Source organism: Notothenia rossii, assembly GCF_949606895.1.
Source record: "Notothenia rossii genome assembly, chromosome: 7".
In the NCBI taxonomy this organism is placed as follows: domain Eukaryota; kingdom Metazoa; phylum Chordata; class Actinopteri; order Perciformes; family Nototheniidae; genus Notothenia; species Notothenia rossii.
Genome location: NC_136905.1, coordinates 84,655,217 through 84,682,922, shown reverse-complemented (window position 1 = coordinate 84,682,922; position 27,706 = coordinate 84,655,217). Strand labels below are relative to the sequence as shown.

The 27,706-nt window shown below is 39.9% G+C and overlaps 1 protein-coding gene across 2 annotated transcripts in view; it reads left to right on the top strand.

Annotated features, from left to right (window-relative positions):
• Nucleotides 1–27,700, top strand: part of LOC307047110 (NLR family CARD domain-containing protein 3-like) — a 38,325-nt gene extending 10,625 nt beyond the window's left edge. Inside the window, exons 2-9 of one of the 2 annotated variants that reach the window (XM_079693856.1) lie at nucleotides 324–606; nucleotides 2,556–4,332; nucleotides 4,419–4,592; nucleotides 4,938–5,111; nucleotides 5,975–6,148; nucleotides 6,293–6,466; nucleotides 26,563–26,609; nucleotides 26,772–27,700. In XM_079693856.1, the coding sequence (XP_079549982.1) occupies nucleotides 333–606; nucleotides 2,556–4,332; nucleotides 4,419–4,592; nucleotides 4,938–5,111; nucleotides 5,975–6,148; nucleotides 6,293–6,466; nucleotides 26,563–26,609; nucleotides 26,772–27,385 (3,408 nt within the window). In that variant the 5' untranslated portion in view covers nucleotides 324–332 and the 3' untranslated portion in view covers nucleotides 27,386–27,700. The remainder of the gene's footprint in view (nucleotides 1–323; nucleotides 607–2,555; nucleotides 4,333–4,418; nucleotides 4,593–4,937; nucleotides 5,112–5,974; nucleotides 6,149–6,292; nucleotides 6,467–26,562; nucleotides 26,610–26,771) is intronic. The other variant, XM_079693857.1, reaches the window with a different exon arrangement.
• The last annotated feature ends 6 nt before the right edge of the window (nucleotides 27,701–27,706 follow it).

Here is a 27,706-nt window from a genome sequence, read left to right as displayed (position 1 = left end):
ATCTGACTGAGACAGTTTCTGCTCTTTAAAGTCAGGTTACCAAGACATTAAAGAAAAAGACAGAATTGACTCTGCTGACTGTCTTCAAGTTTAGGATTGACTTCCTGAATGTCTTTCTTGAAGTCTAAGGTATTAAAACAAGTTTAGAACCGATTAGGGCATTTACTAACTCGACATCTGAATTGAAGCCATCCAAAGTCACATGGCAGCTGTTCTTTGGATCCTGAAGGCCTGTTAAGGTTTTCAAAAGTACACAAATACAATACAACAACATATTGTTCTGTAACATAAAGATTTTCTTTCTTGGTATCTTTGCTCTTCAGGGAGAAAAGATGGAGACACCTAGAGAAGTCCTATTAACAACTTTAGAAGATTTGGAGGAAGAAGACTTAAAAAAATTCAAGTGGTACCTGGAGAAGCAGGTCCTAAAATTCCCAGGAATCCCAAAGAGTCGACTACAGAAAGCAGCAGACCGGATGGACACAGTGGATCTGATGCTTCCGTACTACGGCATACACACCATTAAAGTGACCACAGAAGTTTTGAAAGAGATCCCGAGGAATGATCTTGTAGAGAAATTATCAAAAATCCCATCAGACCCTGAAGGTAGGTCTTTAAACAAGAGTTTACCAAAAGATAACTTTTTTTATTTTTCACAGCCATGCATCATGTGTTTAGACTCCTGATATACCCCTCAGAGAACCATCACCTCCACATGGTGTTGGGGCTGAGGTACCCCTGAAAGCAGAGAGGTCAGGGTCACTAGTTTCTGGCAGGGTCACCCTGTTGGTTCCAGGTGAGGGGTAGTAAAACCTTTATAGATCAGCATTTTAGGAAGCCAATTACCTTTCCTGGATTAGGAAGTTTGGGTTTCGGTAAAATTGTCCAAAATATATCGCCTTTCGTCTCTAACCACAATTCCTTAACCTCTGTGAATCATCTTGGGGTTAATGATAGGAAGATTCATCAGGACTTAGGAAAAGAAACTGCTGTGCTTTGAGAGTCCGACCGCACTGACACTATCCAACCTCATTATGATTAGCAGCCGATGTTATTAAGAAGGAGAAGACGCTTTATTTCATCCCAAAGGGAAATCCAGCTCAGTTGTTCACTCGGTTGTGGTAACAGACAGTACAATACACACACATGCACAGGACAGGTGAGGGAGGCCTGAGCAAAACAGGCGGCCAGTCTGTCCAGCGCCAGGGAGCAGTTGGGGGTTATGTGCCTTGCTCAAGGGCAGGAGGTGAACTGGCACCTCTCCAGGAACCAGTCTACACTCCGTATTATTTTGGTCCGATCGGGACTCCAACCGAGACGTTGATGTATGAAATACATATTTATTACCGGGACACATCATGTGAATGTAATAATGATCGCCAGAATTATAACAGGAGAATGGAATGGTGTTTGGCGGTTAGGCCCCAGTTTGCAGGATAATCATTCAGGAGGGGGAAGAACCGCTCCGATGAAACCCCCCGGGGTCTAGACACAGGTGGTGGTGATAAGTAGGTGGGAACGGTCTGAAGTGAGAAGGTTTAGCTTGGTCCTGTAGGAGACGGGAGGCGGAAGGGGTGGAGGAGGGTTGCGTTTTGTCACCTGAAATGACAGCTGACAAGAGGGAAGAGCAGATATAAAGGGATTAGCGGGTGCTATGATAGGCTTGTGAGAATGGAGAGAGGAGAGATTGGTTAGCTGGGGAGTGACGCCCCCGATCACTTAATGAGGGAGGAGAGAGTAATGAAGTGACGTGTAATCTGAATGAAGAGCTTGGTCTTCCTGATTGAACTTGCGCTAAGCTTCATATTAACGAGTTTATCCTGGTGGGACATTGGAGATATGTAATACAAGTGGGTCATGCTAAAAGCCAGGGGAGGGATGGATCAGAGGAATGACCAGAAAGTCATCAGTGTGCTCTGAAGAGGCAGTGAGTCCTTGAGTGCTAAGTTTCCCCAGGAAACGGCCATTTCTGTTTGGAATGAGGTTTGTCCTGCCGAGCTGTCAGATACCTCAGGAGGAGGAGTCATGGATAAACCCCGGCTGTTTTCCACAGTGTAGGTCAGCTGCTGACTCAGTCTCAGGACGTTGAATGGGAATGTCCTAGTCATTACTAATGGCCCAGCCGCCTACAGGTGGAAGGGGGTATCATGTGCCGTCCTACATGACTTGGTGAGGAAGGGGGGGGTTATTACTGTGACCCCCAGGGTGTCTTGTAGATGATAGGCTACTGCAGGAGTATACTGCAACACAGTAAGAGCCATCCACTTCCTGTATAACTGGAGAGAGAGCTGTGTCCACACCCTCAGTGGGTGTTGGGATCTGCTGGTAGCAGCAGGAATAAGAGTCAGTCAGGTTTAGGGCCATGGTTCTCTGTGGGAGAACAGAGGGTTCTCTGTGGGGGGGAACTTAGACTGGACAATGTACAGATACATATGCAACAAGATCCAGTGACTTGATATCAGGAAAATAACCTGCTATTTAGTCAGAAAATGGGTCCAATTAGAAGGAAATGTTTTGATGTGTCTTTCATGTAAATGTCTTTCTTATTCATTCAGATATTCTCACTAAGTGCCAAGGTAAACTCAAATCAAACCTGAAGGAAACATTTGAAAATATCACATTTATGGAAAAATCGGAATCCCTACATAAAATCTACACGGAGATCTACATCACCAGGGGAGACACCACAGAGGTCAACAAGGAACATGAGATCAGACAGATCGAACAAGCATTCAGTAAACCAGACAGATCAGAAACACCCATCAGACAAGAAGACCTCTTTAAAGGCTCAACTGAAAGAGGTAAACCAATCAGAGCAGTGATGACAAAGGGCGTGGCTGGCATTGGGAAAACAGTCTTAACACAGAAGTTCACTCTGGACTGGGCTGAAGGCAAAGCCCACCAGGACATCCAGTTCATATTTCCATTCACCTTCAGAGAGCTGAATGTGGAGAGGGATGAAAAGTACAGCTTGGTGGAACTTGTTCATCACTTCTTCTCTGAAACCAGAGACGCAGGAATCTGCAGGTTTGATCAGTTCCCGGTTTTGTTCATCTTTGACGGTCTGGATGAGAGTCGACTTCCTCTGGACTTCCTCAACACCAAGATCCTGACTGATGTCACAAAGTCCACCTCAGTGGATCGGCTGCTGACAAACCTCATCAGGGGGAAGCTGCTTCCCTCTGCTCGCCTCTGGATAACCACACGACCTGCAGCAGCCAATCAGATCCCTCCTGAGTGTGTGGACATGGTGACAGAGGTCCGAGGGTTCACTGACCCACAGAAGGAGGAGTACTTCAGGAAGAGATTCAGAGATCAGGAGCCGGCCGGCACCATCATCTCCCACATCAAGACCTCACGAAGCCTCCACATCATGTGCCACATCCCAGTCTTCTGCTGGATCTCTGCTTCAGTTCTGGAGGACATGTTGAAAACCAGAGAGGGAGGAAAGCTGCCCAAGACCCTGACTGAGATGTACATCCACTTCCTGGTGGTTCAGTCCAAAGTGAACGTCAAGTATGGAAGGAGTGATGGAGGAGCTGAGACAGATCCACACTGGAGTCCAGAGAGCAAGAGGAAGATGATGGAGGCTCTGGGGAAACTGGCTTTTGAGCAGCTGCAGAAAGGCAACCTGATCTTCTATGAGTCCGACCTGACAGAGTGTGGCATCGATATCAGAGCAGCCTCAGTGTACTCAGGAGTGTTCACACAGGTCTTTAGAGATGTGAGAGGAATGTACAAGAACAAGGTGTTCTGCTTCGTCCATCTGAGCGTTCAGGAGTTTCTGGCTGCTCTTCATGTCCATCTGACCTTCATCAACTCTGGAGTCAACCTCATGGCCCCCCGGAGGTTTAAAGTCTTCAGACAAAAACTTAAACATCTCTACCAGAATGCTGTGGACCAGGCCTTACAGAGTCCAAACGGACACCTGGACTTGTTCCTCCGCTTCCTCCTGGGTCTTTCACTGCAGACCAATCAAACCTTATTGCATGACCTGCTGACACAGAAAGGAAGTAGCTCAAAGATCAACCAGAAAACAGTGAAATACATCAAGAAAAATATAGGAAAGAACCCGTCTCTGGAGAGAAGCATCAACCTGTTCCACTGTCTGAATGAACTGAATGATGGTTCTCTAGTAGAGGAGATCCAACAGTCCCTGAGATCAGGAAGTCTCTCCACAGATAATCTGTCTCCTGGTCAGTGGTCAGCTCTGGTCTTCATCTTACTGTCATCAAAAGAAGATCTGGACGTGTTTGACCTGAAGAAATACTCTGCTTCAGAGAAGGCTCTTCTGATGCTGCTGCCAGTGGTCAAAGCCTCCAGGAAGGCTCTGTAAGTGGAGAAACAACTACATTAACTAGGAACAGGTTGAGGCATGAGAATAAAACTGTTTGTGTTCACTGCTGATCTTTCCCCAGACTGAGTGGCTGTAACCTGTCAGAGAGCAGCTGTGCAGCTCTGTCCTCAGTCCTCAGCTCCCAGTCCTCTAGTCTGAGAGATCTGGACCTGAGTAACAACGACCTGCCGGATTCAGGAGTGGAGCTGCTGTCTGCTGGACTGGAGAGTCCTCACTGTGAACTGAAGACTCTCAGGTCAGAGTTCAGCTGACATGTTAACTGTCATTTCTATCGACTAATTTCCAGTTTTATCTAATATTGGTTAATAATACATTTCAATTTTCATTCGGTTTGTTGTTTATTTTTCTTCTTCAAAACAATAAACCACAAAACCATGATAACAATCTGATTATATTTTGAAGACAGATGGCGTCACTTATCTACATCTCAATGTATCTGACTGATTGACCAACCCAAACATGCACAGACAAACAGATGGTATCATTTGACAAAGGAACTAGAAAAGATTTTATGTTGAAACCTTGCGCTCAATCACATTTATTATTAAAGGAATGTTGTTACGTATTAATTTCATTCAAGGTTAACTGGGTGTAAGCTGTCAGAGAGAAGCTGTGCAGCTCTGTCCTCAGTCCTCAGCTCCCAGTCCTCTAGTCTGAGAGAGCTGGACCTGAGTAACAACGACCTGCAGGATTCAGGAGTGAAGCTGCTGTCTGCTGGACTGGAGAGTCCACACTGTGAACTGGAGACTCTCAGGTCAGAGTTCAGCCGACATGTTAACTGTCATTTCTATCGACTAATTTCCAGTTTTATCTAATATTGGTTCATAATACATTTCAATTTTCATTCGGTTTGTTCTTTATTTTTCTTCTTCAAAACAATAAACCACAAAACCATGATAACAATCTGATTATATTTGAAGACAGATGGCGTCACTTATCTACATCTCAATGTATCTGACTGATTGACCAACCCAAACATGCACAGACAAACAGATGGTATCACTTGACAAAGGAACTAGAGAAGATTGTATGTTGAAACCTTGCGCTCAATCACATTTATTATTAGCCTGTTTAGCGCGAAGGCCCCCGCCCGCGGGGCTGCGGGTTTCTTTTCCACAAAACTTTGTCTCAGGGCTTCTTAACATTTAAAAATCTATGAATGTGTCATACCCACTTAACGGGAAGACATTCAGCTAACTGACGATACAAACAATTTGTACCGAAACAAAACACAATTCTCACAAGAGTCGTCTAAATGAGCCCTGAGCGAAAAGATGCTAACACACTTAGCACATAACTCACGGTAAAATACCCTTATTACTTATCAGATCTGCAAAAACAAGATATCGATTAGCAAGCTGAGATTCCACAGATTCCAGACATATAAGTATCATCACTGAGCGATCAAAACTCGTGACAGGGCTGTTAGCTGCCTTAGCTGTTGTTCTGATCAAAAGTCGTGTTCATTGGCATTAAAACGAGAAAGACGCGGCTGAAGGTTAATCCATAGGTTAATCCAATGTGTCTGTGTCACTTTGAAATGATAACTGATAATCCATCATTATATTTATGTCAAAAACTGAGTTTTACCCTTGTTATGTATTAATTTCATTCAAGGTTAACTGGCTGTAACCTGTCAGAGAGAAGCTGTGCAGCTCTGTCCTCAGTCCTCAGCTCCCAGTCCTCCAGTCTGAGAGATCTGGACCTGAGTAACAACGACCTGAAGGATTCAGGAGTGAAGAAGCTGTCTACTGGACTGGAGAGTCCACACTGTGAACTGGAGACTCTCAGGTCAGATTTCAGCTTTTTATTTTCAAGCAGTTCAATTATGTTCCATCCATCCGTACATGTTGATGAAGATGGTCCACCTCTGTATGATTTTCCTGCTCATGTGACTTTGTAAAGCACTGAGTTTACTGTATTCCCTGGTTCCAGTCTCTCAGGCTGTCTGGTCTCAGAGGAAGGCTGTGTTTCTCTGGCTTCAGCTCTGAGATCCAACCCCTCCCATCTGAGAGAGCTGGACCTGAGCTACAATCTTCCAGGAGACTCAGGAGAGAAGCTGCTGTCTGCTGGACTGGAGGATCCCCTCTGGAGACTGGACACTCTCAGGTATGGGCACAAAGATTGCAGGTTCTTCATATTTTTCTAATGTCATCTCTTTCATCTCTGGTCTTCCATCATGAAGGACGTCTCATTTCCCTTGATTATGTTCACTGCAGTGAGTTCACCTTGAAGTCTTATTACATGGAAACAGAAATTCAGTCCAAACATCAGAACCACTGGTTTCCTGGCTCTAGGGAGGATAATGATGGTCAGTTTATGGATTTGGTTCTGACTGAGATATCTCACCAACTGCTAAACCAACACACTCTCACTCCATAATCGTCCTGGAGCGACGTTTGGTCAGGGTCCCGAGGCGTGCAGTTGTGACGCTCCTAGGCTCCTTCAGCTTCATAAAGGGACGCAAATAGCTTTCAACTGATTGCAATGTATTCCAATCTGCGGCGGGATTTGACGCTCATGGAAGCACGGCATTCATTTGTGTCGGCTGCCCTTAAAGGCAATGTGAGCGTCCATTCCCATTGGATGACGGAGAATTGTACACCCGGAAGTAAGTATTCTCCTTACTGTCAATTGATTTGACAGTGATATCTTAAACGACATTGATAGGTTTTGTGAACATTTTCTTGTTGCCCCAGCTGGTCGACACCTCTTATAGCAGGAACAAAGGCTACATTAATGTATTAAATCGATGTTAATCCAGGTGGATGTGGAATTAACGGACGTGACGTTGTGTGATTGCGTTGCCAGGCAACAGCTTCGGTTCATGTTCATTTACAAACTCTTCAACTACAACCGTAGTTATATTTAAAAACATGTTAGAAGGCCCCACGAAATACTTTAATGTAAATTAAAATGTGAAGGAATGTGTGTACAACAAAATACATCATTACGAAATACGAAACCGGAAACAGGCGGAGGCAAGATCCTCAGCTCGATTTAGCCGCAAAGCATGCTGGGATTTGGTGTTTATAAAATGTGAAATCCGAAAACATATTATTCCGAGTGTGCTTGCTTTTCTCTTTGAAAGTCATCACATAACGGCATTGTAATACACGGTTCGGCTGCATTAAATATAAAATATCTGCCTTAGTTGTATATTTATAGAGCCCTGATGAGAAACATGAGGCTTTGTAGAGACAAACAGGAGGAAATGTCGCCAAACTGAAAACGCGACGTGGATCCTAAATATATCAGCAGTTAAACAACATCTTACATTTCTTTTCACACAATACGCCTCTTTGCAGTATCAGCAATAATTCGGCTGACTTTTATATTTGATCCAATCGGTAGATTGACTGTATTTACACCATAACGGTGCACAGCTGATAGAGACGGGCACCTAGTGGTTAAAGCGCGTTATTGCATTTTTATTAATTGTATTATTAGATAGTAATAGAATCCCTATAAAGTAATCATTACTCGTTATTCTCTACTAATAGTTAATTAAAGACTGTATATAATGACTATTTTGCACATCCCTTTCAAGATTTCAAGATTTTCTAAGGTTTATTGACATATATTTTTGATCAGAATTTCAAATACAAAAGATGAGAACTGGAGAAAACAAATGCATTTAAGAATGACTTACTAAATCACAATTGGAGGGTAGTATATGAGAGAGACGATATGGACAAGGCATATGATGAATTTCTAAACATTTTTAAATCACTTTGTGACAAAAAGTGTCCTGTGAAACAATGCAGAGAGAGACAAACAAAGTCACCGTGCATGGATCGCTGATGGCCTCAACAATGCAGAGAGACACAAAGTCACAGTGCATGGATCGCTGATGACCTCAACAATGCAGAGAGACACAAAGTCACAGTGCATGGATCGCTGATGACCTCAACAATGCAGAGAGACACAAAGTCACCGTGCATGGATCACTGATGGCCTCAACAATGCATAGAGACACAAAGTCACAGTGCATGGATCACTGATGGCCTTAACAATGCAGAGAGAGACACAAAGTCACAGTGCATGGATCACTGATGGCCTCAACAATGCAGAGAGAGACACAAAGTCACCGTGCATGGATCGCTGATGGCCTCAACAATGCAGAGAGACACAAAGTCACAGTGCATGGATCACTGATGGCCTCAACAATGCAGAGACAAACAAAGTCACAGTGCATGGATCGCTGATGGCCTCAACAATGCAGAGAGAGACACAAAGTCACAGTGCATGGATCACTGATGGCCTCAACAATGCAGAGACAAACAAAGTCACAGTGCATGGATCGCTGATGGCCTCAACAATGCAGAGAGACACAAAGTCACAGTGCATGGATCACTGATGGCCTCAACAATGCAGAGAGACACAAAGTCACAGTGCATGGATCACTGATGGCCTCAACAATGCCTGCAAAAAGAAAAATACACTTTATAGACAACTCATCAAATATAGAAGTTCAGAAGCAGAAAATAAATATAAAATATATAAGAATAAATGAACCAATATTATGAGAATATGTAAGAAAGAATACTATAATAAAATACTAGAGAGTAATCAGAATGAAAGGTTGATGGAAGGTATTAAATAGTATCTTTAGAAACGGAGCAAAGAGTACAGGTTTCCCTGAGTTTCTTGTTGACAAAGATAATGTTATCAATAACACAGAAGATGTGGTTCATGGTTTGAACCAACTCTTTGTGAATGTGGGGTCAGATCTGCAGAAAGAATGCAAAGCGTAGAAACAACTAAAGGGGAAGATCCAGACCTCTGGAGTGAAAACAATAGCTCTTTGTTCCTCAGAGCAGTTGAAGAAAGAGAAATCATAGACACTGTACGGAAATGTAAAAGCAAGTCCTCGACCGATTGGAATCATATTGATTTGATTAGAGTCAAAAACATTATTGAAGACATTGCAGAACCATGAACACATCTTTGTGACTTGTCTTTTCAATCTGGTACATTCCCAAATGAAATGAAAATAGCTAAAGTTATACCATGATATCAAACTGGGATAAACACCGTGACACACATCACATGTTTCTTTGCTCTCCCACTTTCATCCTTGAAAAGGGTTTTACTAAAAGACTTGACAGTTTCATGGAAACACATCAGCTGTTGGACGACAGTTGATATGGATTCAGGAAAGACAGATCAGCATGTACGGCACTAATGGGATTAAGTGAGGAAGTAGCAAACTGCTTGGACAATCAAAAACAAGCAGTGTGAATATTGATAGAGCTACAGAAAGCATGTGACACCACAGATCCCAACATGTTACTGACAGCACTGGAAAGGTGTGGCATCAAAGGGTGGGATTAGACTGGCTGAGAGATTATTGAAGCAACAGACAACACTTTGTGAAAGAGGTGAACATAAATCAGAAGACATGAACATAACGTGTGGAGCACCTCAGGGGTCTTTGTTGGGTCCACAGCTGTTCATCATATACATCAACCATATCTGCAGAGTATCAAATATATTGACATGTATTTTATTTGCAGATGATACTAATATGTTTTGATCTGGTGACAGTTTGAAACAGCTAATGGAGGTAATAACAGCAGAAATGATTAGAGTCAAGCATTGGTTTGATATGAAAAAAATTATCATTAAATAAAGCAGAACAAAGATTATGCTCTTTGGAAAACATCAAACAAATCCTCAGGTTAATCCTAGACAACATAAACATAGAAAGAGTATATGTAAACTAGAGAATGCAATTCCTGAATAAATTGCTAGTGGGAATGCTTTATGCTAAAAAGCTGATGCTAAACTTATATGCTGAAATGTAATGTGTAAGAAGAAAGTGAAGACTTGAGATTGAAATGATACATGAACACTGGGGGCTTGAATGTGTGATGAGTGAAGAACATAAAGTAAAAAGGCTTGGAAAAGCAGCAGAATATTTGAACTGCAAACTTTTGAACTAACTTGATGGTGAATGATCTGTCGCCATGGCAACGGCATTTGATGACACCCCATAATACGCTTAGATGCGTTGATGGCTGCATCGTTACCAAACCTGTGAAGTTCTGGGCCGTTTGAAGCATTTTCACTGAAGTTATGAGAAAACCGTGTTTCATGGTGAGCATTGTGTTGCCATGGCACAGAGGGACCAGATTTGAAGAAATCTCAAAACTGTCTCTTAGATGTCTTCACGGCTGGACTGTTAGCACACAGGTGAAGTTTGAGCACTTTTTGAACATTTTCATAGGAGTTAAAGGGACATCGTCTTTTGTGGCGAGGGATGCGTTTCCATGGAAACAGCATATGGTGAGATCTCAGATTTGGCGTAGAGCTGTTGAGGCATGGACCGGTGATATACAAGTGAAGACTGGGGGACGATTGGACCGTGTCCTTTGGACTTACAGCCACGTCGTGTTTCATGGCGAGTGGTGAGATGTCTGTGAACACCTCTGCCAGCTGAACTGCTCACACCCTGAGAACACGGACAGGGATGCCATCAGGTCCAGAGCCTTGTGTGGGTTAACCCTTTGAAAGGATTTACACACATCTGCCCTGTTGAAAACAAAAGGGCAGGGCTCTGGCTCCTGGTCCCTCTGTGCCTCCACAGCCTGGCTGCTCTCAAAGCGCGCAACAAAACTGTTCAGCTCATCTGGGACAGATGCACACGCAGAGGCTGCGTCTCAGGTCGACTATTTTCATTTCCTCGCTCCTCGCTCCTCGCTCCTCGCTCCTCGGTCCTCGGTATCACCGGAAGTTGATTTGTCTGCGCCATCTTGAGTACCGTCCCATGGCTCTTATTTCTGCCGGAGGACCGAGGGTCGAGGAGCGAGGAGCGATAATGGAGGAGCGATAATCGAGGAACCACCAGACCATCCTCCGATGAAATCCTCAGACACTCGCCCCGCCCCCTTACTGTGTATCGCTCACTGATTGGACGATGCAGCGCATGCACTGATCTGATGCTTCTTGACATGAGAGCAGTTTCCCAGCGGAGTGAAGAAAACACATGAACCTCACGAGAGTCACTCCTCAGTTTATACCGTGTTCTGTTTCAATTCATGTTTCATTGAGTTACAAACATGTGATATATCTGAACAACAAAGTGAGCAAAAATCATTTTATTCATTTATTGGAAACATTTTCATGATCGCTTTTTCGTTTTACATTTTAATTTACTGTAATTTCCGTTCAGTCAGTCATTAAGTGATGTTTGTGAAAACAACGGGGACAGAGCTGCTGTCCGAGGATCAGCTGTGCGGCGTCATCACAAACGGACGTCGCTTCACGTGACGCTCCGGAGGAAAGGACGTCCCATTGCTCTGAAAACTCATTTCCCTGCTTCTCATGGTTTCCTTGCGTCCCTCCATGCTTCCCTGGTGGGAGGGACTAGTCGCAGGGAAACGACGCAAGTGAGGTAAGCAAGGAATCCATTGAACCGACCTGAGACGCAGCCAGACAGTCCCGCAGCACCCCCCGCTGCTCCTTTGTAGTCTGTCATAGTTCTTAGTCCCGCCCACTTGTTCCGGGTGTCACAGCCTTTGAAGTCAGATTCCACCTTCTCTTTGTACTGTCTCTTTGCATTGCTGATTGCTCTCCGGAGATCATTCCTAGATTTCCTGTACTTCTCCAAATCTCCAGCTCTGTGCGCGATAGTGCGCAGAGCTGGAGAACTTTCAACTTGCCGCGCACCTCGTCGTTTATCCAGGGCTTTTGAAAGTTGAATGCAGGAGACGAATCATATCCATCATGTCAAAGCTAAACTGGCTAAGACTATCACACGATTGGGGAAAGCAAGACACACTCTGGAGAACACATCATGATATACTCTGTGTGATACACTCACATCATGATATACTCTGAGTGATACACTCATATCATGATTTACTCTGAGTGATACACTCATATCATGATTTACTCTGAGTGATACACTCACATCATGATATACTCTGTTATACACTCACATCATGATATACTCTGTGATACACTCATATCATGATATACTCTGACTGATACACTCACATCATGATATACTCTGTTATACACTCACATCATGATATACTCTGTGATACACTCATATCATGATATACTCTGAGTGATACACTCACATCATGATATACTCTGTGATACACTCACATCATGATATACTCTGAGTGATACACTCACATCATGATATACTCTGTGTGATACTCTCACATCATGATATACTCTGAGTGATACACTCATATCATGATATACTCTGAGTGATACACTCACATCATGATATACTCTGTGTGATACACTCACGTCATGATATACTCTGTGTGATACACTCACATCATGATATACTCTGTGTGATACACTCACGTCATGATATACTCTGAGTGATACACTCACATCATGATATACTCTGTGTGATACACTCACGTCATGATATACTCTGTGTGATACACTCACATCATGATATACTCTGAGTGATACACTCACATCATGATATACTCTGTGTGATACTCTCACATCATGATATACTCTGAGTGATACACTCACATCATGATATACTCTGTGTGATACACTCACATCATGATATACTCTGTGTGATACACTCACATCATGATATACTCTGAGTGATACACTCACATCATGATATACTCTGTGTGATACTCTCACATCATGATATACTCTGAGTGATACACTCATATCATGATATACTCTGTGATGCACTCATATCATGATATCCTCTGAGTGATACACTCACATCATGATATACTCCTTGATACACTCACATCATGATATAGTCCGTGATACACTCATATCATGATATACTCTGAGTGATACACTCATATCATGATATACTCTGTGATACACTCATATCATGATATACTCTGAGTGATACACTCACATCATGATATACTCTGTGTGATACACTCATATCATGATATACTATGAGTGATACACTCACATCACGATATACTCTGTGATACACTCATATCATGGTATACTCTGAGTGATACACTCACATCATGATATACTCTGTGTGATACACTCATATCATGATATACTCTGAGTGATACACTAACATCATGATATACTCTGTGATACACTCATATCATGATATACTCTGACTGATACACTCACATCATGATATACTCTGTGTGATACACTCACATCATGATATACTCTTAGTGATACACTCATATCATGATATACTCTGTGATACACTCATATCATGATATACTCTGAGTGATACACTCACATCATGATATACTCTGTGATACACTCATATCATGATATACTCTGAGTGATACACTCACATCATGATATACTCTGAGTGATACACTCACATCATGATATACTCTGTTATACACTCATATCATGATATACTCTGAGTGATACACTCAAATCATGATATACTCTGTGTGATACACTCATATCATGATATACTCTGTGTGATACACTCACGTCATGATATACTCTGTGTGATACACTCACATCATGATATACTCTGTGTGATACACTCACATCATGATATACTCTGAGTGATACTCTCACATCATGATATACTCTGAGTGATACACTCACATCATGATATACTCTGTGTGATACTCTCACATCATGATATACTCTGAGTGATACACTCACATCATGATATACTCTGTGTGATACACTCACATCATGATATACTCTGTGTGATACACTCACATCATGATATACTCTGTGTGATACTCTCACATCATGATATACTCTGAGTGATACACTCACATCATGATATACTCTGTGTGATACTCTCACATCATGATATACTCTGAGTGATACACTCACATCATGATATACTCTGTGTGATACACTCATATCATGATATACTCTGTGATACACTCATATCATGATATACTCTGAGTGATACACTCATATCATGATATACTCTGTGATACACTCATATCATGATATAGTCCGTGATACACTCATATCATGATATACTCTGAGTGATACACTCATATCATGATATACTCTGTGATACACTCATATCATGATATACTCTGAGTGATACACTCACATCATGATATACTCTGTGTGATACACTCATATCATGATATACTCTGAGTGATAGACTCACATCATGATATACTCTGTGATACACTCATATCATGATATACTCTGACTGATACACTCACATCATGATATACTCTGTGTGATACACTCACATCATGATATACTCTGTGATACACTCATATCATGATATACTCTGTGATACACTCATATCATGATATACTCTGAGTGATACACTCACATCATGATATACTTTGTGATACACTCATATCATGATATACTCTGAGTGATACACTCACATCATGATATACTCTGAGTGATACACTCACATCATGATATACTCTGTTATACACTCATATCATGATATACTCTGAGTGATACACTCACATCATGATATACTCTGTGTGATACTCTCACATCATGATATACTCTGTTATACACTCATATCATGATATACTCTTAGTGATACACTCACATCATGATATACTCCGTGTGATACTCTCACATCATGATATACTCTGAGTGATACACTCACATCATGATATAATCTGTGTGATACACTCATATCATGATATACTCTGTGATGCACTCATATCATGATATACTCTGAGTGATACACTCACATCATTATATACTCTGTGATACACTCACATCATGATATACTCTGTGTGATACACTCATATCATGATATACTCTGAGTGATACACTCACATCACGATATACTCTGTGATACACTCATATCATGATATACTCTGAGTGATACACTCACATCATGATATACTCTGCATGATACACTCATATCATGATATACTCTGAGTGATACACTCACATCATGATATACTCTGTGATACACTCATATCATGATATACTCTGACTGATACACTCACATCATGATATACTCTGTGTGATACACTCACATCATGATATACTCTGAGTGATACACTCATATCATGATATACTCTGTGATACACTCATATCATGATATACTCTGAGTGATACACTCACATCATGATATACTCTGTGATACACTCATATCATGATATACTCTGAGTGATACACTCACATCATGATATACTCTGTGTGATACACTCACGTCATGATATACTCTGTGTGATACACTCACATCATGATATACTCTGTGTGATACACTCACATCATGATATACTCTGTGTGATACACTCATATCATGATATACTCTGAGTGATACACTCACATCACGATATACTCTGTGATACACTCATATCATGATATACTCTGAGTGATACACTCACATCATGATATACTCTGCATGATACACTCATATCATGATATACTCTGAGTGATACACTCACATCATGATATACTCTGTGATACACTCATATCATGATATACTCTGACTGATACACTCACATCATGATATACTCTGTGTGATACACTCACATCATGATATACTCTGAGTGATACACTCATATCATGATATACTCTGTGATACACTCATATCATGATATACTCTGAGTGATACACTCACATCATGATATACTCTGTGATACACTCATATCATGATATACTCTGAGTGATACACTCACATCATGATATACTCTGAGTGATACACTCACATCATGATATACTCTGTTATACACTCATATCATGATATACTCTGAGTGATACACTCACATCATGATATACTCTGTGTGATACTCTCACATCATGATATACTCTGAGTGATACACTCACGTCATGATATACTCTGTGTGATACACTCACATCATGATATACTCTGTGTGATACACTCACATCATGATATACTCTGAGTGATACACTCACATCATGATATACTCTGTGTGATACTCTCACATCATGATATACTCTGAGTAATACACTCATATCATGATATACTCTGAGTGATACACTCACATCATGATATACTCTGTTATACACTCATATCATGATATACTCTGAGTGATACACTCATATCATGATATACTCTGTGTGATACACTCACGTCATGATATACTCTGTGTGATACACTCACATCATGATATACTCTGTGTGATACACTCACATCATGATATACTCTGAGTGATACACTCACATCATGATATACTCTGTGTGATACTCTCACATCATGATATACTCTGAGTGATACACTCACATCATGATATACTCTGTGTGATACTCTCACATCATGATATACTCTGAGTGATACACTCACATCATGATATACTCTGAGTGATACACTCACATCATGGTATACTCTGAGTGATACACTCATATCATGATATACTCTGAGTGATACACTCACATCATGATATACTCTGTGACACACTCACATCATGATATAGTCCGTGATACACTCATATCATGATATACTCTGAGTGATACACTCATATCATGATATACTCTGTGATACACTCATATCATGATATACTCTGTGTGATACACTCATATCATGATATACTATGAGTGATACACTCACATCACGATATACTCTGTGATACACTCATATCATGATATACTCTGAGTGATACACTCACATCATGATATACTCTGTGTGATACACTCATATCATGATATACTCTGACTGATACACTCACATCATGATATACTCTGTGTGATACACTCACATCATGATATACTCTTAGTGATACACTCATATCATGATATACTCTGTGAAACACTCATATCATGATATACTCTGAGTGATACACTCACATCATGATATACTCTGTGATACACTCATATCATGATATACTCTGAGTGATACACTCACATCATGATATACTCTGTGTGATACACTCACATCATGATATACTCTGTTATACACTCATATCATGATATACTCTTAGTGATACACTCACATCATGATATACTCCGTGTGATACTCTCACATCATGATATACTCTGAGTGATACACTCACATCATGATATAATCTGTGTGATACACTCATATCATGATATACTCTGTGATGCACTCATATCATGATATACTCTGAGTGATACACTCACATCATTATATACTCTGTGATACACTCACATCATGATATACTCTGTGTGATACACTCATATCATGATATACTCTGAGTGATACACTCACATCACGATATACTCTGTGATACACTCATATCATGATATACTCTGAGTGATACACTCACATCATGATATACTCTGTGATACACTCATATCATGATATACTCTGAGTGATACACTCACATCATGATATACTCTGTGATACACTCATATCATGATATACTCTGAGTGATACACTCACATCATGATATACTCTGAGTGATACACTCACATCATGATATACTCTGTTATACACTCATATCATGATATACTCTGAGTGATACACTCACATCATGATATACTCTGTGTGATACTCTCACATCATGATATACTCTGAGTGATACACTCATATCATGATATACTCTGAGTGATACACTCACATCATGATATACTCTGTGTGATACACTCACGTCATGATATACTCTGTGTGATACACTCACATCATGATATACTCTGTGTGATACACTCACATCATGATATACTCTGAGTGATACACTCACATCATGATATACTCTGTGTGATACTCTCACATCATGATATACTCTGAGTAATACACTCATATCATGATATACTCTGAGTGATACACTCACATCATGATATACTCTGTTATACACTCATATCATGATATACTCTGAGTGATACACTCATATCATGATATACTCTTTGTGATACACTCACGTCATGATATACTCTGTGTGATACACTCACATCATGATATACTCTGTGTGATACACTCACATCATGATATACTCTGAGTGATACACTCACATCATGATATACTCTGTGTGATACTCTCACATCATGATATACTCTGAGTGATACACTCACATCATGATATACTCTGTGTGATACTCTCACATCATGATATACGCTGAGTGATACACTCACATCATGATATACTCTGTGTGATACACTCATATCATGATATACTCTGTGATGCACTCATATCATGATATACTCTGAGTGATACACTCACATCATGATATACTCTGTGATACACTCACATCATGATATAGTCCGTGATACACTCATATCATGATATACTCTGTGATACACTCATATCATGATATACTCTGTGATACACTCATATCATGATATACTCTGTGTGATACACTCATATCATGATATACTATGAGTGATACACTCACATCACGATATACTCTGTGATACACTCATATCATGATATACTCTGTGATACACTCATATCATGATATACTCTGTGTGATACACTCATATCATGATATACTCTGAGTGATACACTCACATCATGATATACTCTGTGATACACTCATATCATGATATACTCTGACTGATACACTCACATCATGATATACTCTGTGTGATACACTCACATCATGATATACTCTTAGTGATACACTCATATCATGATATACTCTGTGATACACTCATATCATGATATACTCTGAGTGATACACTCACATCATGATATACTCTGTGATACACTCATATCATGATATACTCTGAGTGATACACTCACATCATGATATACTCTGAGTGATACACTCACATCATGATATACTCTGTTATACACTCATATCATGATATACTCTGAGTGATACACTCACATCATGATATACTCTGTGTGATACTCTCACATCATGATATACTCTGTTATACACTCATATCATGATATACTCTTAGTGATACACTCACATCATGATATACTCCGTGTGATACTCTCACATCATGATATACTCTAAGTGATACACTCACATCATGATATAATCTGTGTGATACACTCATATCATGATATACTCTGTGATGCACTCATATCATGATATACTCTGAGTGATACACTCACATCATTATATACTCTGTGATAAACTCACATCATGATATACTCTGTGTGATACACTCATATCATGATATACTCTGAGTGATACACTCACATCACGATATACTCTGTGATACACTCATATCATGATATACTCTGAGTGATACACTCACATCATGATATACTCTGTGATACACTCATATCATGATATACTCTGACTGATACACTCACATCATGATATACTCTGTGTGATACACTCACATCATGATATACTCTGAGTGATACACTCACATCATGATATACTCTGCATGATACACTCATATCATGATATACTCTGAGTGATACACTCACATCATGATATACTCTGTGATACACTCATATCATGATATACTCTGACTGATACACTCACATCATGATATACTCTGTGTGATACACTCACATCATGATATACTCTGAGTGATACACTCATATCATGATATACTCTGTGATACACTCATATCATGATATACTCTGAGTGATACACTCACATCATGATATACTCTGTGATACACTCATATCATGATATACTCTGAGTGATACACTCACATCATGATATTCTCTGAGTGATACACTCACATCATGCTATACTCTGTTATACACTCATATCATGATATACTCTGAGTGATACACTCACATCATGATATACTCTGTGTGATACTCTCACATCATGATATACTCTGAGTGATACACTCATATCATGATATACTCTGAGTGATACACTCACATCATGATATACTCTGTGTGATACACTCACGTCATGATATACTCTGTGTGATACACTCACATCATGATATACTCTGTGTGATACACTCACATCATGATATACTCTGAGTGATACACTCACATCATGATATACTCTGTGTGATACTCTCACATCATGATATACTCTGAGTAATACACTCATATCATGATATACTCTGAGTGATACACTCACATCATGATATACTCTGTTATACACTCATATCATGATATACTCTGAGTGATACACTCACATCATGATATACTCTGAGTGATACACTCACATCATGATATACTCTGAGTGATAAACTCACATCATGATATACTCTGTTATACACTCATATCATGATATACTCTGAGTGATACACTCACATCATGATATACTCTGTGTGATACACTCACATCATGATATACTCTGTGATACTCTCACATCTTGATATACTCTGAGTGATACACTCATATCATGATATACTCTGAGTGTTACACTCACATCATGATATACTCTGTGTGATACACTCATATCATGATATACTCTGAGTGATACACTCACATCATGATATACTCTGTGATACACTCATATCATGATATACTCTGAGTGATACACTCACATCATGATATACTCTGTGTGATACACTCAAATCATGATATACTCTTTGTGATACACTCAAATCATGATATACTCTGTTATACACTCATATCATGATATACTCTGTGATACACTCATATCATGATATACTCTGAGTGATACACTCACATCATGATATACTCTGTGATACACTCACATCATGATATACTCTGAGTGATAAACTCACATCATGATATACTATGTTATACACTCATATCATGATATACTCTGAGTGATACACTCACATCATGACATACTCTGTGTGATACTCTCACATCATGATATACTCTGAGTGATACACTCATATCATGATATAGACAAGTTTACGCGACAAACCACGGGTAGCGCCATAACCCTACACAAATGCACTTCATTTCCGCCGGAAGTCTTTTGCACAGCGTCTGTCGGTGTAAACCGATGTAAACAGTCAGACGGGCAATGGTGTAAACACAGCGATTTCGATGCTAACAGTGATGCTAGCTTGGGAACACGATTCTACTTCTTTGACTGGAGATGGCGTTACTCTCCCCCACCCGAATTCAGTGCAAAACTGGGAGGATAACATGACGACGTGGCCCAGCATAATAAACTGCCTTATTTAGGTCATGCCCACAGGAGCCAACAGTTGTCTGTTGTTTACATAATGCACAATTTACATGATCTCTTTATGCTGTGCAATATATCATATGTGCCTGTACTGTTTGAGTGAAAATAAAGTTTGATGTAATTTTATTTCATTATTGCACTGTTATTGCATTATTGCATTTCATATGTTCCTTAGAGTGCTACAATTTCTTTTAACACAGTTCATCATTCATATTAAGCTCATACTGTACATAAATAACACTGAATGAATTAATTGTTTAGAGGAAACTAAAGAAATGGCTTCAACAAGAAAGATCACATGTTTAATCCTAACAGGTATTACAAATTAAAATATAAAAGCAGCCCACACAATTACATCACTATGAAAATATTCATTTATAATATTAAAAAATACAATGCATGCAGTATTTGTTGTGTTTATCTGTATTTAATGAACAACATGGCTGGGTGCTGGGTGCTGGTTTGTGGTCGTAGCACTCTCTATCGAACCACTCGTTCAGGTGCTTTCTCGAGTGATTGCAACCAACTACCGCACACGTAGTTCCCGAACCACTTTTCTTCATGTTGTAATTGTTATATCCTCTTTGTCTCTGCGATATCAGTGCTTTGTCGGCACAACGGAGCTAGCTAGCAAAACAAACCCAGTCCGCCAAAACGGAAGTGCATTGCATCGAAGGGAGGAGTTCAGGATGTAGAGCGGAAACGGCTCAATAACTTGTGTATACTCTGAGTGATACACTCACATCATGGTATACTCTGAGTGATACACTCATATCATTATATACTCTGAGTGATACACTCACATCATGATATACTCTCTGTGATACACTCATATCATGATATACTCTGTGTGATACACTCATATCATGATATACTCTGAGTGATACACTCACATCATGATATACTCTGAGTGATACACTCATATCATGATATACTCTGAGTGATACACTCACATCATGATATACTCTCTGTGATACACTCATATCATGATATACTCTGTGTGATACACTCACGTCATGATATACTCTGTGTGATACACTCACATCATGATATACTCTGTGTGATACACTCACATCATGATATACTCTGAGTGATAAACTCACATCATGATATACTCTGTGTGATACTCTCACATCATGATATACTCTGAGTGATACACTCACATCATGATATACTCTGTGTGATACTCTCACATCATGATATACTCTGAGTGATACACTCACATCATGATATACTCTGTGATGCACTCATATCATGATATACTCTGAGTGATACACTCACATCCCGATATACTCTGTGATACACTCATATCATGATATACTCTGAGTGATACACTCACATCATGATATACTCTGTGTGATACACTCATATCATGATATACTGTGAGTGATACACTCACATCATGATATACTCTGTGATACACTCATATCATGATATACTCTGACTGATACACTCACATCATGATATACTCTGTGTGATACACTCACATCATGATATACTCTGAGTGATACACTCATATCATGATATAATCTGTGATACACTCATATCATGATATACTCTGTTATACACTCATATCATGATATACTCTGAGTGATACACTCACATCATGATATACTCTGAGTGATACACTCACATCATGATATACTCTGTTATACACTCATATCATGATATACTCTGAGTGATACACTCACATCATGATATACTCTGTGTGATACTCTCACATCATGATATACTCTGAGTGATACACTCACATCATGATATAATCTGTGTGATACACTCATATCATGATATACTCTGTGATGCACTCATATCATGATATACTCTGAGTGATACACTCACATCATGATATACTCTGTGATACACTCACATCATGATATAGTCCGTGATACACTCATATCATGATATACTCTGAGTGATACACTCATATCATGATATACTCTGTGATACACTCATATCATGATATACTCTGAGTGATACACTCACATCATGATATACTCTGTGTGATACACTCATATCATGATATACTCTGAGTGATACACTCACATCACGATATACTCTGTGATACACTCATATCATGATATACTCTGAGTGATACACTCACATCATGATATACTCTGTGTGATACACTCATATCATGATATACTCTGAGTGATACACTCACATCATGATACACTCTGTGATACACTCATATCATGATATACTCTGAGTGATACACTCACATCATGATATACTCTGTGATACACTCATATCATGATATACTCTGAGTGATACACTCACATCTTGATATACTCTGTTATACACTCATATCATGATATACTCTGAGTGATACACTCACATCATGATATACTCTGTGTGATACACTCACATCATGATATACTCTGTTATACACTCATATCATGATATACTCTGAGTGATACACTCACATCATGATATACTCTGTTATACACTCATATCATGATATACTCTGTGTGATACACTCACATCATGATATACTCTGAGTGATACACTCACATCATGATATACTCTGAGTAATACACTCATATCATGATATACTCTGAGTGATACACTCACATCATGATATACTCTGAGTAATACACTCATATCATGATATACTCTGAGTGATACACTCACATCATGATATACTCTGTTATACACTCATATCATGATATACTCTGAGTGATACACTCACATCATGATATACTCTGTGTGATACTCTCACATCATGATATACTCTGAGTGATACACTCATATCATGATATACTCTGTGTGATACACTCACATCATGATATACTCTGTGATACTCTCACATCATGATATACTCTGTGATACTCTCACATCATGATATACTCTGAGTGATACACTCATATCATGATATACTCTGAGTGATACACTCATATCATGATATACTCTGAGTGATACACTCACATCATGATATACTCTGTGTGATACACTCATATCATGATATACTCTGAGTGATACACTCACATCATGATATACTCTGTGATACACTCATATCATGATATACTCTGAGTGATACACTCACATCATGATATACTCTGTGTGATACACTCAAATCATGATATACTCTGTGTGATACACTCACATCATGATATACTCAGTTATACACTCATATCATGATATACTCTGTTATACACTCATATCATGATATACTCTGAGTGATACACTCACATCATGATATACTCTGTGTGATACACTCACATCATGATATACTCTGAGTGATACACTCATATCATGATATACTCTGAGTGATACACTCACATCATGATATACTCTGTGTGATACACTCACGTCATGATATACTCTGTGTGATACACTCATATCATGATATACTCTGAGTGATACACTCACATCATGATATACTCTGAGTGATACACTCACATCATGATATACTCTGTGTGATACACTCATATCATGATATACTCTGTGTGATACACTCACATCATGATATACTCTGTGTGATACACTCACATCATGATATACTCTGAGTGATACACTCACATCATGATATACTCTGAGTAATACACTCATATCATGATATACTTTGTGATACACTCACATCATGATATACTCTGAGTGATACACTCACATCATGATATACTCTGAGTGATACACTCACATCATGATATACTCTGAGTAATACACTCACATCATGATATACTCTGAGTGATAAACTCACATGATATACTCTGTTATACACTCATATCATGATATACTCTGAGTGATACACTCACATCATGATATACTCTGTGTGATACTCTCACATCATGATATACTCTGAGTGATACACTCATATCATGATATACTCTGTGTGATACACTCACATCATGATATACTCTGTGATACTCTCACATCATGATATACTCTGTGATACTCTCACATCATGATATACTCTGAGTGATACACTCATATCATGATATACTCTGAGTGATACACTCATATCATGATATACTCTGAGTGATACACTCACATCATGATATACTCTGTGTGATACACTCATATCATGATATACTCTGAGTGATACACTCACATCATGATATACTCTGTGATACACTCATATCATGATATACTCTGAGTGATACACTCACATCATGATATACTCTGTGTGATACACTCAAATCATGATATACTCTGTGTGATACACTCACATCATGATATACTCTGTTATACACTCATATCATGATATACTCTGTGATACACTCATATCATGATATACTCTGAGTGATACACTCACATCATGATATACTCTGAGTGATACACTCACATCATGATATACTCTGTGATACACTCACATCATGATATACTCTGTTATACACTCATATCATGATATACTCTGAGTGATACACTCACATCATGATATACTCTGTGTGATACTCTCACATCATGATATACTTTGAGTGATACACTCATATCATGATATACTCTGAGTGATACACTCACATCATGATATACTCTGAGTGATACGCTCATATCATGATATACTCTGAGTGATACACTCACATCATGATATACTCTGAGTGATACACTCACATCATGATATACTCTGAGTGATACACTCACATCATGATAAACTCTGTGTGATACACTCACATCATGATATACTCTGTGATACACTCACATCATGATATACTCTGAGTGATACACTCACATCATGATATACTCTGTGTGATACACTCACATCATGATATACTCTGAGTGATACACTCACATCATGATATACTCTGTGTGATACACTCACATCATGATATACTCTGAGTGATACACTCACATCATGATATACTATGTGATACACTCACATCATGATATACTGGAGTTTACTGATCTGGTTAAATTTCAAAGTGCATCATGTACAGAGGAAGAGATCATTGACTTGCTAGGAAACTACAGACGTTGTTCACAGACAGAGAGGGGGGGTCTCATCTGAGAGGAGATCTACTTCTGAAACAACTCAAGGTCAGAAGAACTCTGAGAAGAGCAGAACGATTGGTGGGGGGGTTCATGGAGCGCTTTGGAGCAGGAGCTCAGACAAAGCACACATAGCATTCACTTGGAAGGATGCTCAGAAACACTTCTTTGGAAAAGTATGAGAATGAAGAAAGGAGATTGAAGAGGAGAAATGATTGTAAATGTATAAAAGTATATTTTATTTAAGTAGGAATAACTTTCAGACATGATTTAAAGGATAATCACTGATCAGCAGTAAGTAAGGGATCAATAAGCATGCTTCCTCCTGCTCCCTTGGGACACATGGGATTCATTATTATGATGAACATTGATAAATACTTTATTCTAACAATACACTGTTCTGTTTCTCACATGTGTTTCTTCCTCCAGGCTGGAACATGGTGGAGAGCAGAGGTTGAAACCAGGTGTGAGGAAGTGTAAGTGTGGATCAGTCAGCTTCTCTCTAGACACAGATGATGGAGGTGCTATTTATTCATTAAAACATGACTGATCTTAAAGCTTTAGAGAAAGGACCACTGACAGAGAGTAAAGCCTTCAGGTGGGTCTGATGATAAACTGCTGTCTGTGTCTCTCATCAGATTCCTGTGGACTCACCCTGGACTCAAACACAGCACACAGATACCTTAAAGTGTCTGAGGACAACAGGAAGGTGACATGTGTGGAGGAGCAGCCATATCCTGATCATCCAGAGAGGTTTGAGTTCTGGCCTCAGCTGATGTGCAGAGAAGCTCTGACTGGTCTCTGTTACTGGGAGGTCGAGTGGAGAGGAAGGGTTGATATAGCAGTGACTTACAGAGGAATCAGCAGGAGAGGAGAGAGTGGGGACTGTGTGTTTGGAGATAATGATCAGTCCTGGAGTCTGAGCTGCTCTACGTTAGGTTACTCTGTCTGTCACAATAAGAGAAAAACACACATCTCCTCCTCCTCCTCCTTCTCCTCCTCCTTCTCCTCCTCCCTCTCCTCCTCCTTCTCCTCCTCCTCCTCCTCCTCCTCCTCCTCCTCCTCCTCCTCCTCCTCTGGTAGAGTAGCAGTGTATCTGGATCATCCTGCTGGCTCTCTCTCCTTCTACAGAGTCTCCTCTGACTCACTGATCCACCTCCACACCTTCAGAGCCACATCCACTGAACCTCTCTACGCTGGGTTAAGGGTCTGGCTCTTAGACTCCTCCTCAGCGTCTCTGGTTCCTCTGTAGGAGGAGACCAATTCCTGTCCTGGAGGAGACCACTTCCTGTCCTGGGGGAGACCACTTCCTGTCCTGGAGGAGACCACTTCCTGTCCTGGGGGAGACCACTTCCTGTCCTGGAGGAGACCACTTCCTGTCCCGGAGGAGACCACTTCCTGTCCTGGGGGAGACCACTTCCTGTCCTGGAGGAGACCACTTCCTGTCCTGGGGGAGACCACTTCCTGTCCTGGGGGAGAACACTTCCTGTCCTGGAGGAGACCACTTCCTGTCCTGGGGGAGAACACTTCCTGTCCTGGAGGAGACTACTTCCTGTCCTGGGGGAGAACACTT